The following is a 15,117-nucleotide window of genomic DNA, read 5'->3' as shown; positions in this document are numbered from 1 at the left end:
GTTCTGCCACCCACACCACCGGTCCCACAGGGCCCATCCATCCTGGACTCCCTGTACCCTCAAATTCGATCTTGCAGGTCTGGCTGGACCAGGGGAGGTACACTGGTACAGATTTTGTCATATCTTACACCGTCCGGTGTCTCCCTTCACCCACTTCTTCATTGTTCATCCCCGACGGAGGAGGTTATATGTAGATCCTTGTCATCTGTTCCCCCTTTCTCCCTCACCTTCCCTCCACCCTCCCGGTATCACCACTCTCACCACTGGTCCTGAGAGGTTCATCTGTCCTGGATTCACTGTGTTTCCAGTTCCTATCTGTTCCAGTGTACATCCTCTGGTCCAGCCGGATTTGTAAGGTAGAATTGGTATCATGATAGTGCGGGACGGGGAAAGGGGGAAGGAGGAAGCATTTAGAAACTAGAGGAAATGCATATGCTTCATCATTGCTACACTGTGCCTGACTGTCTCGTCTCCTCCCTGCAGCCCTTCTAAGCACAGGGATGTCCAGTTGCCTATAGATAGGCCCTGGGTCCACACTCCACACTCCCCTCATTCACAATGATATGATTTTTTTGGTCTTTGATGCCTGATACCTGGTCCTTTAACACCTTGTAATCGCTCAGGCTGGTGTGCTTCTTTCATGTGGGTTTTGTTGTTTCTCAGTTAGATGGCCACTTGTTTATCTTCCAGCCGATAGTTGTTGTCCAATTTTTTAGCTACTTTTAAACAGCTATAACTGAGGCAATATATTTTTGTTGATTACCATAAAACTAGCTCCAATTTATGGGAAATTGGAAATTTATATATATATATTTCATATATATATGAAACTCTCCCCACATCCACCCCTTCTTCATGATCATTGGTATGTTAGAGTCTATTGTTGTGGCTATTGTATAAATCCATATCATGAATGGTTTCCTCATTATTGTTTCTCATCTACTTCACTACACATGATAATATGGTATTTGAAATATCAGTCCAGTAGCTTCCAATATCATAGCAATACATAAGCAATCACAATGCAAGAAATTGACAGATGAGTGGTGGAGAAAAATAAACCCAAAATAAGTAGAGAAATTAATGTAGTTGGACAAGTAAGCCATTTAACAAAATGTTGTCATCACGTCATTTGGACTCAGAGCAGTCCGTGGTCCCTCTCCTTCACTTCATCCCCTAGGCGTACTCAATTAGGGAGTAAATGATACTGTGGTGCCTTCCTGGAGGTCATGTCACTCACTAGATAGCCAGAGGATTTCAACTTGAAAAATCAAACTGAGCTGCATCTCTGTGCTGCTCTAGTCCTGGTGCTTTTATTTCTCTGCTCGCTGGCATATGCTTAGACACTCTCAGATCTGCGAAGCGTGACCTATAGCTAGAGAAGATTTCTCGTTTCATTGATGTGCTGCTCAGAGTGCACTGCAGTGCGCTGGATAGCTGGGCACTCAAATGCTTTTGAAAGTACAGCATCCCAGTGATAGAAAAACTCCATGCTTTTGGGACTCAGGTGCAGATGGGATATAGGAGTATAAAATGCATGTTTATTTATAGAGCCAGCCTCTTTGGCGATTAACCTCATCACCCAGCATAAATGTAGCGGCTCTATGGATGTAGGGAGGAAAATTAAGTTTGTTTACTTTTTCCTGAATATATAGCCACAGAATTATAAAATTATGCTAAAATGTGGATGGCCCTTTTATGATAAGGGACTCACTTTCTGTGTGCAAAGGCAGCACATAAGCAATTTATGGATGCTCTTGTCATTTGCAAAAATGTGCTGACAAGGAGTTGGTACACTCGATAGATAAATGTGCCTAATGCACCATGTTTCAGGCCACTTGTTTATTTATTTGTTTTTAAGTAGAAGAGTAGATGTTTGTTCCAAGTGGAATATTTCCTAGGTATGTAATAATAGGGCTTAATAGACGATCGATTTCTGAGATAGTTTAAAACTGTCCATTGTAAAGTTGTAGACACAGAATTTATGGAGTCTCTGTGTGAGTGGAAATATCTACTTAGGAGTGCAAGGTTCTTAGCCTTCTGCTCTTCTGATTTCTCCTGAATTCAGTCTCGGTCTGCCTCTGAGGCCACACAGGCGTGAAGCACACACTCACTCCACGAAGGCGCTCACCGTCTGCGAGCATTTATTGGCATCACTTTGCAAAGGCTTTGCATGTAGGAATCTATTTAATCACTGTATTACTCTAGGTACTTTGGGGAAGCAAATCCACAGCAACTCACGTATAAGAGAGAGTTTTATGCAAAGAAAATGTGCATCATGAAAACATCCCAACCCAATGCTGCCCAAGCCCACAAGTCCAACATTAACCCATACCCAACACCAGTCCACAAAGTCCTTCACCTCACAAAACAGACGCAATAATGCCGACTGTAGCAGGAAAGCTGAGTCAGTGAACGAACAAGCATCTCAGCACTAGCAGGGGTCTCCACACGGCTGCTCCAGCACCCAGGGCTGCATCGGGATAGATCCATGCGGCTTCTCCTTGGGGATGTCTTGTAGGAAGTCAATCTTGCAAGCTGAAGCAGGGAGCTGCTAAGGCAGCTGCACCCGATGCAACCATCACAAAACAAGAGACCCGAGAACTAGAAAGGCGAGGCTTCACCACCCATTTATCCCTCCGCCTTTCAACCAGCACCACATGTGATTATCGGCCAGGCTGGCACAATTAACTAACTCAATCACACAACTATATGAGATATGGAAATATGTTATTTCCATTTTGTCTGCAAAGAAACCGAGATATTTTAAGGTCAAATAGTTTACTCAAGGCCATAGAACTACTAATAAGGCTGATTGAGTCCCCTTGTTCTCTCTCATATATTTATGAGATTATATATATATATATAATTTCCTACTGAATATATGTGTGGATGTATATATGTATATACACACACATATATTCAGTAGGAAATTTGTTTCTTCTTATCGCACCCATTGAATATTTTACCTAAGATTTCTACCAAATGTGCCCTGTGTTGTTGAGGAATTTCTTCTCAAAACACGTTTATTTGCTGCTACATAGAAAGTCAAAATTATTTTAGAGCTTAAATCTCTTTTGTGCTAGCAAGTCAATGGTCAGGATTATTAGGGAGTGCTTCTCTGTTATTTTAATGGCACCGAAGCATTCTATTTTACTTCTCGCCACCACTAAGGTAAGTTCTGAAATTCTTAGGGGAGATAAGTTAGGCTTAGACAAATTACTTTTAAAGTAACAGAGTGGATATGTAAATGATCTAAAGGCATGCAAGAAATTACATGAAACAACACCAGAAGGGTCCTCAGACAGAGCTTCATCACTTTGCCCTCTCTGCCCCTTTGGCTATGGAGTGCAGCTAATGGAGGAAGATGCTGAGGGCTCCCGGGGCTTCCTCCTATTCACTCCGACATCCAGAGAAAGACCCAGAGCTCCGCCAGCAGTAGGAGCAGCGATGGCCTACTGGTGCGCTGTCAGGGAAACTAAGAATCAAGCAAACCTCTGCTGGCTCTGGCCAGAAGGAGACTTTGAGAAGTTGTTAGAAGATGGTGGAATGCTTTAGAGAGGATTGTTTGTGTGTGATGAGAACCTGTATTATGGAATTTAGTAAGTGAGATGACAATGGACATCTTAAAATGGCAAAAATAGGTTTTCAAAAGCATATATATGAAGCTCCTTCAATGCTCCTTCATCTTTTACCAATCTTCACGATAACTCTGAAACAGGAGAATAAGTGATCCTAGCTTAGTTCACTAATAAAAATAAAAACACATTCACAGCACATAGATTGTGGATGTCAATCAGTGGTTCTATATTATGTATTGTCAATTGAGGATTATATATTAAGCAAATTATCTCATTTGATTCTCCTAACAACCCATAAGGTAAGTCTATTATTGCCATTTTATAGATGAAGAAATAGGTCCAAACAACCATAAAAAACAAATCGAGTTGATTCAGACTCATGGTGACCCTGTAGGACAGGACAATATTACCCCATGGGTTTCTGAGACAATTAACTCTTTACAGGAGAAGAAAGCCCCATCTTTCTCCCGCAGAGCTGCTGGTGGCTTTGATCTGCTAACCTCAGTTAGCTAACTGTAGTTTGCAGCCCCACACAAAACAACTACACCACCAAGGTGCCTTTAGAAGATTATTTTATTTTAAAAAAGAAACTAACTTTCTCAATGCCCCCCACAAGATTCAAACAAGTTTGTTTTAATGTTGACTTTAATCTCTCGATCAGGATACCATGTAGCTTCTCAACAGAAAAAAAAAATCCTGTACATTATGAGATTAGTAGAAGACACTATTGATTGCTTGTGCAAAATCATTATTTCAACTACTGCCTCCTCAGACCACATGATTTTCCTTGCTCGTAGACTCATGATTTGTGCATCTACTCACTCTCTAGTTGTTTAGACTTAGATAAGTTATGTCTCTCCTCAGGGAAACCTCACATCAAAGTCAGCCTGGGCCACTCAGAAGAAATCTTATCCTTTTGCCAGTAAATGACTGAGGAAAAGGCAGCTGATGATGGCCATGGCAGGGAGATACGGGGGATGCCTTCAGAAGCAGAATTAGCAAGGGATTCCAAGATCTTTTTTAAAAAAAGAGGCTCCCTGTTTCTAACAGAAAAGGTGGTCTTCTGTGTTCCTGCGGAGAATTTGGTGTGTCCTTCTGCAGCTATTGCAACTCCTCCCGTGCACATGCCCACCGAGTGTGACAGAAAACAAGGATGAAAGTACCCTAACTTTGACACGATCCTGACAGTGAGTTGCTTAACTAACCCTGGAGTGCCCTGCTTTGGGGGGTTTTGCTCAGAGACCATTTTTTTAAACTGCTTAGACCAGTTGAGCTATTCTGTTATTCGTCGGTGAGAATAACCTCCTAGAGAGTCTTGATGACATAGCTTCTTTTATATTGCTGAAAGCTTTTTGTAACTTTTGATATCAATTTTAGCCCTTTTCCAATTTTTGATATCAATTTCAAACGCATGGCTTCCTCAGGTCCCACGCCTCCTTTTGAAGTTTGGTGCTGATGTAAATGTAAGTGGTGAAGTTGGAGATCAGCCCCTCCACCTGGCATCTGCTAAAGGCATCTTTAACATCACAAAACTCTTGATGGAAGAAAGCAGCAAAGCAGATGGTGAGATGATATTTTTAGCAGACCTCTGCTATCTCTTACTAACACTATTATTTTTATTTCTACTTTCGTTAGTTACTGAAGCTTTGTATTCAATCTTTGGCTAATCCTATATACATCTACTGTTTTACTGTCCACGTCATAATTTGTTATTTGTAGATACTTAGTAAAGACATATGTGAATTCTATCTTTACATGTTTTAACTCAATTCTGAATATATCAGGTGTTCAAATGAAAATGAGAGGTTTCCAATATAAATGATTACTATTTGGTTTTGTTCACTGATTTTTCTTTAACTGAGATGAGATTTACATAGAATAAAACTCTAAAATTGTAAATGTAGAGCTTGCGCATTTACTTATGTAAGATAGAAATAATTTGCAGATCAAGATATAGAATAGGCCCATGAATATAGAAGAGGCCCTGAAAAGTTCAATTATGGTATGTCTGCTCTCCAAAGCCCCTTCAGCACCAACGTTCATCAATACTCAGACTTTTCTTGCTATAATTTAATGATACAGTCTCCTGAAATGCATATATTTGTTTATGGAAAACGTTGTATAATGTTTGCGATTGGTTTCTTTTCTTCAGCCAAATGTGTATCCATGTGTATCCATGTCATGTCATTGCGTGTATCATAGCTTGTTTTTTTATTGCCGAAGATGGACTTGATATGTTTGTATCTGTTCTCCTTTAATGGGTATTTGAGTGTTTCTAATGTTTGTTATGGATTAAATAGGCTTCACCAAATTGGGGGATGTGTATGCGTTATTCTCATATACATATGTATATCTAGAAGTAAGATGGCTGGGTTAAAGGATTTCCAAATATTTACATTTTAGAAATTTGCCAAATTGACTTATCAGCCAGCTGTGCTATTTATAACTCCCCCCAGCAAGATCAGAGAGTTCCAGTTGCTCCTCATATCCACTAACATTAGGTATCATATTTCTATTGCTTTTAATGGAATAAAATATCTTCGCTAACATTAGATATCCTATTTCTATTACTTTTAATGGAACAACAGCGTTGTGACCACATTGGGAGAAAATGCAGACTTTAGAGGACAGAGAAGGATTTTAGAAGTAATGAAAAGAAAAGAATTTCCCCAAAGTTTCTTGTTTCACCAATTATAAAAGTAACTTTTCAATATTGATAATAAGTAGAGTCTGAAAAGATTTTCTTCCTTTCTCTTTCTTTCTCTCTCATTTCCTCACAAACTGGTTTTTGACATGAATTCACTCAGCGCTCCAGCTTGCCATTAAATTCTCTCAGGCACATCCCACATCCTTCATTGACCCCCCAGGAGACCTAATTAAAAGCCCCTTGGTAAGAGCTGTTGGCCTTTGCAGCAGGAACGATGCGCATTTCCAAAGGACAAGATTGTCAGAACCTCTAAAACTGTCAGTTCCTTGGTCCAAAATTCCGACTGGATTTCAGGTAATGAAACTAATGATTGTTTTATCTCCTCATCACAAAGACACTATTGGTCCTAGAGACAATGGCCATGAGAGGCTAGGAGGGTTTCCTTGTTATTTTTTTATAAATCGAAGAACACGGTTTGTGTGGTTTTCTAGGAGCCTGTGTGCAGTAACACAGGTGCCTTCTTTGTGGCATTCTTATCAGCACCCTGAGTTGCGGGATGTACAGAGAGATCACTGTCCTTTGGACCTTGTCTGGGCCGTCTCTTTCATTCAGTCCGTTTAGATAGGCAGAGGTGCACCTGTGTGACTCACTGAACACAGAATTATGTTTTTGAAACTGCCTTGCTCTTCCGGGGGGTCAGTAACCTCATCACCTTTTCCTTTTATTATCGATGCCAACTCAGCTTTTTTTTTTTTTTGCTCCAAAATTCCAAAGCGCAGCGGTGTCAAAATGAGTGTCATTTATGATCAGCATGTCTCCAGGATCAAAGGGCTCTTGTGAAAAGGCATTGAAGTGTGTACTGCACCCATATATTCCTTACATTCTAGCGCCATATGACATAATTTTAGCGTCTTCTTTCTGACTCACACAAAGTACGACATACCTCCTACTCAGTCACTTAAAAAAATCAAAAGACAGTGTGACTCAGAGTGTTAAGCCTTTTTATTTCTTCCTCATACAAACTTGATATTCAAGCTTCTTTATAGTTTTACACCAGCCAATTGCAGAGAATGGACAAGTAGCTCTCCTGCTGGACATAACACAGGACTTACTGTCAGTTCATTTATTCTGAACTGTAGCTAAGCTTCCGAGTGATTTAATTCAGTTCTGGACTTTGCCTGTGGTAAATGAACATATAGGAAGAGTAAGTAAATGACCCTGAAAGCAGCACAATTGGAAATCTGGTGTTTACAGTATATTTCCATGGTAACAGAATGTCACAAGTGAAAATAAATTCAGGTGACAAAATTAGGCGAACGTAGTTCTGAAAATAGCCACGTCAGCTCACATGTTCGGAAAGCTTGACCTACTCAGTCATGTATGATCTCCGGCTCTGGTCTTCTTCCTGTTCCTCCTAGGGTGATGGGGAGGCAAAGGGGACTGGATGTGGAGAGAGAGTGAAAGGTCAACCTCTCACTGCACTCTCCAAGAAGAAACTAGTGATGCAGTCCTCAGACTTTCTCACTTTAATAAAGAAGGAAATAGAACTTGTACATTCAGATTTAATAATTTTTATCTTCTAAATGTTAAGTGCGATCACTATTTCAACAGAAGCCTTCAACGTGGAAACGGAGACTACAAAACGTTGCAAAAATTCTTAAGACCTGTCCACTAAAATGAAGTGTTCTACTTTGTAAAAGTATAGCTTATTGGAGCTATTACACAGATTTTTTATTGAAAGTTTATTCAGAGCACATTTGGGAGTTCTTTTAAAGAGCCTCTGGGATCTTCTGACATTGTTAGGCTAATCTGTAGAATTTTATTTTATATTAAAGGTCTATAAAGAGAAATAAGAAAGCAGAAACATCCATCCATCTATATAATCTTTCTTTCTAAAAACATTACTGTGCACCTGCTCCCTTTTATGCAGTGGATTAAGCAGTACTATATTTTCAAAACATATACTATGCCTGTGCATGGAATGTGCATGTGCACGGAATGTGTACAGTGCTTATTCAGAGAAAACGAAAGTCTATGGGGCTTTCATGGCTTGCAAGAAACCATTTAATATATGCATTCTTTGCATAAAATGTGGTAATATTTTCTAATAGTTATTTACATGTATTCTTTTGTCTGAAACCCTCCTTAATTAAAACTTCTCAATATAATATATGTTAGAGTCAATAGATTACCATTCATTCCATTTCCCTGTGACAAAGTGAACATACTGTATACTGTTTGTGCCTTTGCAAGTTGCTTCGAAACAAAGCCCAGTTGATCACAAAGACTGAGGCAGAAAACAGGTGACTGCACATCAAGCTGTCTGATCTCCCCTTCTCCCTGTTTTGCTCTCTGGTTATTTACATTTTTTTTGATGGGAAGCATCTCTAGGGTACTACAGGTAATTTATCAAATAAATAATTGACTTTGAAGTTTATTGATTCAACTAGAGAAGAAGAATGCTGGGTGGAGCCAGGATGACCAAAGGTAAATGGTGAATTAATGGAGGATTATACTGCATTCTGCTTAACAATGTCCCTTTGGCACCTCAAGAACACTTATGTGATCCTCCAGATGCCCTGACCTCCTGACTGCTCTCCAACATTGACTCCTGGGATTGACATTCCCCGACTTCCAACAGAATATGAACAAAGGAACAGTATCTTTATAAGGAGGATCATCAAAAGAGCCACAGGCATTCTTTGAAAGAAAAAGTGTCTGTCTGAGCCACTCATAAATAAAAAAATTCAAAGATTCATTTGTCAATGACAATCTTGGGAGGCGGGGCTCAGGGACCAACTTAATGATTTCCTATTGGCTTAAGATCTTGTAGGACAATGGGAATGATTGTGTTCCAAAAACATAGCAGTGTAAGATCTAAACCAGGCTTCACTAAATAGTAAGTGATTATTATACCAATACAAGAATATTGCTATATTTTCATAATAATTTGCATATGCATATCCCATGCATACATAGAGGAGAATCCATTTTTTAAATTAAGTATGTGTTCCTTGCCTTTTCCATGCAGGCTTCATGACTCTCCACCCCCTAGGCCCTTTCCTTTTTTTTCCCTTCAATCTTTGGGTTCTAAAGAGAATGTGTACTACAGACACATATAATAATGAGAATTAATTAAATTTGTTAGGGGCTATTTTTATTTTAAATAAAATATTTTGACAGATGCACAAATTAATCAAATAATTTTGAAGAAGTTGATACCATAATTTTAGTTGTGAAAGTTTAATTAAGACTGGGCCGGGGGTCCAATTATTATTACTGCAGTCCTGTAAGTGTCCACAACTCAATGACTCTGTAAGTTATTTAAGTATAAAAAATGTATTCATTGATAGCTGATTGGTCTTCAAACTCAGCATATTCCTAGGAAGGAAAGTTATTGAAAGATAGTGTAACTTTTATTAAATGTCTAATATGATACAGGATACATGCTAGGTGCTACCTACATATGATCTCCTTTAATCCCATCAGTATTTCTACAACCAGGCATTTACTCCATTATTACTGATAAGCAAACAATACATCTGGGCTGGCACTAAATCCTAACTCCAACTTAAGAAAAATTAGCTCTTACATCATGGCCCTGCTCCGTACTTACCCTCAGGAAGGGAACACAGAATGTATGGGTGCTATAGCAAAATGTGGTGAGGAAAATAGATGGTGCCTGGCTATCAGATAAAATAACTTCTGGGGTCTCAATGGCTTGTTTCCAAGCAAACAGCCTTCTAAGTGAGATATCAACAAAGTCTGCTTGGAAGAAGCACACCAACATCAGTGAGCAAAGGACTGTAAATCATAGAATCCGAAGTTGAAGGAGGGACTAGTATCAGGGTCTAAATTGTGAGATTCTGGTGGGCAGAAGGCTGTGGATGACAATGGGAGCCCAAGATACATTTGTGGGAGCTACCTAGGAACCAAGCCTCTCCATACTAGAGGACGGGAAGAAACTGGGTACTAAACTGAGTGCACTGGAGAGATGACATAGAAGATCAAAAGGGTAAGCCTGATTTGAACAGTTGAAACCTTGTCAGTTAATTCCCCCTTTGATACACATTAGGCCCGATCTGATTTTCAACATATGCTGTGTTTTCCTTTGTTCATATTGGGGTTTTTCTCAGATGTGTTATGTCAAAGGGGTTACCTTCTTGAGTTTATGTTACATGTTTTCCTGTTTTTCAGTCTATGAAACCCAGAATTGATGAACCTATAAGGACAGCAAGTAGAATCAGGGTTTTGGGGGGCCAGAGATTTATGGTGGGGGTAGGGGTGGTAAAAGGGAGCTGATGTCCAGGAGTCCAGGAAGGTAAAGTTTGCTTTGAATCGGATTGTGGTAGGAATTGTACAAGACTGCTTGATGTGATTGAACTACAGAATGATAAACTTGTATTAACTCTCAATAAATGAAAGAAAACAGTACTTCCAACACCTAACATATTTGCTTTCATAACAGTGACTCTATAATACTTGCTAAAGCTAAGTGCATACCAGTAATTTTGTTGTTGTCGTTGTTTGCAAGCCACAGGAACTGACTTCCGATAACTCCTGCCTAAAGCGGTCTGAGAAGACACACATGTGGGTCGCGTCCACACACCGACAGACACTAGCACTGAGGCCGGAAATGAATCTGTGCCTGGAATCGCTAGCCCTGCCACCACACTGGAAACTGGGTGGAGCAATTGCCTCCACCGCCACCCTCCCAGCAGATGGTGCCCTGCTTCTGTGCGTGTCCTTCGTTCTGAAGTCAGAATCTGGGGTGGCGTGTTGCTTGGAAGAGTTTTATTGATGTGTCCAAAGTGGGCACTGTGGAGAGTAAAATGGTCATGTGATAATTGTGCTATGAGAACAGGTCTAAACTGGAATATGGCCACAAAACACACACTTCCTATAATGAGAATCCGCACAAAGCTGATTGCTATGAACCAGAAGTTCAAGATGTCCCAGACGGTCACCTTGTCCAAACGGCTGCACCACTGTCTCCAACGGCGACTAGTTTTCTGCCTCTCAGTGTTCTTCCTCCCCTGATTGGGTTTGATAATTGGATAATTCAGCGTCTTCGCAGAACTCATTAACTGTCCTTAGCGTTAGTAAGAGGCTAACAACCTGGGATCAAGATCAACTTGGAAGGAACAGGATACTACTCAGGCGACAGAATGCAGTTCGTCAGTCAGGACACTTTTCCGCTAGAGCAGCAGGCTTCGCTCCTTTCCATCATGCCAGCGGGTTCGGTTCTGCACTTTGCACTGCTCTCTGACCCACTCGGAGGCCTGGGAGGTTCCAGAAGTTCTACTCTGCTGTTCAGCCCCGCTGTGCCTGATGGGCCTCAGAAACTGGGTCTGGCCGGGCCTCTCCTCTGGTTGGACTCTTGTCACAGCTCTTTTCGCTCGGCTGGCAAGTACCTAGTTGCACCGTGCCTTGTCAGAAAGCTTCCACCTAAAGATGCTCATCCCTGAGCCAGCACAGCGCCCTGCAGTTTTCTGGTGGTCTTGCGGTTCCCTCCGCAAGAAATGCTGCTACTGTTTGGCATTACCATCTCGTTCGATCTCACACCATCAGCAATGTTACAGCTCTCAACCAAAATTTTAACTCTTTTAGAAAATTCCCTAAATGCTCTAAAATAACCTGTCAAGTTGGCTGTTCATATTCAGGGTCCTTATCAATTTCAAGAGATGGCCCTCCCAGCAAGGCCGCAGAATGGCCAATCCCTTGTCAGGTCACTTAATTTTATTGAGTGGTTCTAACAACAATGTATGCATACTAATTAAATAACCCCTTTCAAGATTATAACCCAGCTAGCCAAACATTTTTGGCAGAATAGTAAACCCAGAGATTCAAAGCCATAAATAAGGTAATTCCACTGCGCTTCAGAAACCATCTATTAATCCTGTGTCTCAATTCCAGGGGGGTCTTGGAAAACAGATTTTCACACTGTGTGTTAGTAGGTGGTGTAAATTATCATAGGGAGTTGAAATATGAATAATTTCCCAGATGTAGGAAGGTGTTATAAGGCTAGTTGGGAGAAGAAATAAAGTAATACTCACAACAGAATTAACATTTAATTACATGTTACATAGTCTACCTTGCTTTTAACCCATGCCAAACTCCGTCATTCTTTCCCAACAACTGTCTCCTTGTCTATGTATGGATCTCACATGAGCATAATTAAGTGTTCTGGTATTCCTATTCTTCTCAGTGTTTTCTATAATCTGTTAGGATGTTCATAAACTAGTAACTTTGCATTGTCAATAAAACACAGAGAGACAGATTCTGCTGTCACTTAATGACGTTTCTGGGGTACCACATTAAGGTCTACCTCATTCTTTAAAAAATATGTTTTCGTTTTATTACACCATGCTGGCCTGTATATAATTGTGAGGTAGTTCATATGTAAAGGCACATCAGAACCTCCTTAACCATGTTTTAATACGTAGATGCTAACTCTCATCCTCTCAGGACAGCATTCTGGCCAGAATCTATTTTTAATAACTCCCAAAGGAAGGACCAGGGATCTGCTTGAAAGGAAATACTAGTGGAAATCAGGCTGCCTTTTGTATGCTTATTAATTTCCTCTAGTAGTTCACTGTGCCAGGTAAATTTCATTAGACACATTCTATAAAATGCGTGGGAGCTGGAAGATAGCCTGTTCAGCATGGTAATAGGCAATAGACTAGAATTAGTACATTTTAAATTAGTTGCACTTAAGTTCTTTTATTATTATCATTAATTGGCAATTTCCAGGAGTCTCTCAGGCACTTAGCAATGGCCCCAGCACTATACCCATGAGGGCTGACAGACAGGGGTTCTGAGATAACACGCCTTTTCCTCTCTTCTTGATGGCAGTGAGTGCTCAGGACAATGAAGACCATGTCCCACTTCATTTCTGCTCTCGCTTTGGTCACCATGACTTAGTGAAGTACCTGCTCCAAAGTGACTCCGAAGTACAGCCCCATGCTGTTAACATCTATGGAGACACACCTTTGCACCTGTGAGCATGCTTTACCATTCCAGAGGTCCTCGAGAGGTGCTAGGTGTACCCTCATGATTAACAAAGTGCTTCCTTTAACTCTAGGGTATGCTACAATGGCAAATGCAAAGTTGCCAAAGAAATCATCCAAACAGCAGGAAGAGAAAGTATGACTAAGGAAAACATCTTCAGTGAAACAGCTTTTCACAGGTAAAAGAGTATTTAAGTGCCCTGGCCAGCCCCTTGCAGCGTCTGAAATTTTGTACATAAAGCGAGAACAAATAATGGCCACTGTTGCCATCAGAGAGCAATCGCAGAAGGTGGCAGAGGACAAGGAGTCCAGCTTGATGCACAGAGGAAAAGGAGAGGCAGATGCTGCAGTCAGTACAACAGATGGGGCAGGAGACAGATGCTTCATTCTCGGCAGCAGCTATTAAGGCAGAGACTGATGTTGCCACGGCAACAGGCATATCAACATCTGTAAGCATATTGCTTCTATTCCTTTTCACTCTGGGGAAAGGTGCCAAAAGGGGCAGTGCCCATAATCCTCCTCCGACGAGAATCTCATTACCAGAGCTCATCAGCATCAAAAGTGACACTTTTTCCTCACCATTTAAACCTTATGTGCAAATGTGTCTACCTATCTAAGAAATCCATCTGTCTGCCTGTAAATGCCTAGTCAAGGTGGCCACGTAGACACCTACGAGCACATTCGCTCCTTTCTAGGGATACCTGACAGCCTTGAACAGTCTGCGTACAAAAGGTACGCTCAAGGAGAAGAACGGACTGTAAATATTGCATCTTCTCCACCCTAACAGGGTTTGCTAATAACTCAGAACCATAGCTCTTTAAGATGCCCCAAAAGAAGATGAAAATAGCATTTAAACACTCAATGTAATTCTTCAGATGGTTGCTGTTTTGCTATCAAAATAAAGGCAAGAACTAGGAATATAGAAGCCTTGATTAACCTTTACGTTACAGATTCCTAGGCTAGTTTGTCACTTCTTAAAATGTATTTTGGGGGGCTAATTTATTGTTTACATGGATCAATGAATAATAGAGTTGGGAGAGCTGCTATACATATTGAAGTAAAATTAAGCTTGTGTATATACATCAGGCAACAACCTGTTTAATTTTACATCAATTTCTAGGCATATCTTAACAACCAAGCAGATCAACTAAGAGTTAGATGAGACTGAGACTGGCTCTATGCAGATGATTTACATCCATAACTTCATTTAATCCACATAACCACTGGGTGAAGCTGAAGCTATACAAGGCTTCGTGAAAAAATAAATTTAGAGGATAATGGAATTTTTGCATGCATGCTTTGAAAGTCCCTTGGATTTATTAACCCACTCTTTCAGGTGAGAAAATTAAGGTTAAGGGAGTAAGTAATTTCCAAAGTTTCTCTGTTGCATGTAAAGAGCAAGGGGAAACTGCCTGGTTTAAAATGAGGAAAGCTGTGTGGCGGGGTTCCATGCTCCCACATACTTGTTCAATCTGTATGCTGAGAAAATTATCAGAAACGCTGGAGTTCAGGCAGAAGAGTAAGATGTCAGGATTGGAGGAAGGCTTATTAACAACCCACGGTATGCAGATGACACAACCTTGCTTGCTGAAAGTTAGAAGAAATTGAGCACTTGCTGATGAAGATCAAGGATTGCAGCCCTTCCTATGGATTACAATTTTGTGTAAAGCAGACCAAAATCCTCACAAGTGGACCAATAAGTAACATCATGATAGATGTAGAAGAGGTTGAAATTGTCAAGGCTTTTATCTTGTTTGGATCTACAATCAATGCTCATGGAAGCAACAGTCGAGAGCTCCAAAGATCTCTCTTGCATTAGGTAAATCTGCTACACAAGACCTCTTCACAGTATTGAAGAGGAAGGATGTTACTCTGAGGA

General features: G+C 40.5%; 1 protein-coding gene across 1 annotated transcript in view; it reads left to right on the top strand.

Moving 5' to 3' along the window:
• LOC101653524 (serine/threonine-protein kinase TNNI3K) overlaps positions 1–15,117 on the top strand; it is a 354,136-nt gene that overhangs the window by 156,289 nt on the left and 182,730 nt on the right. Inside the window, 4 exon segments of the mRNA XM_045291740.1 lie at positions 5,006–5,144; positions 13,084–13,228; positions 13,313–13,417; positions 13,887–13,995. Coding sequence (XP_045147675.1) covers positions 5,006–5,144; positions 13,084–13,228; positions 13,313–13,417; positions 13,887–13,995 — 498 coding nt within the window.

The sequence above is a fragment of the Echinops telfairi genome, unplaced genomic scaffold (genome assembly GCF_000313985.2).
Source record: "Echinops telfairi isolate 266 unplaced genomic scaffold, ASM31398v2 ScPeMD7_443;HRSCAF=831, whole genome shotgun sequence".
NCBI classification, from domain to species: domain Eukaryota; kingdom Metazoa; phylum Chordata; class Mammalia; order Afrosoricida; family Tenrecidae; genus Echinops; species Echinops telfairi.
Note: the sequence above shows the minus strand (reverse complement) of the source record. Positions and strands in the feature narration are given on the sequence as shown.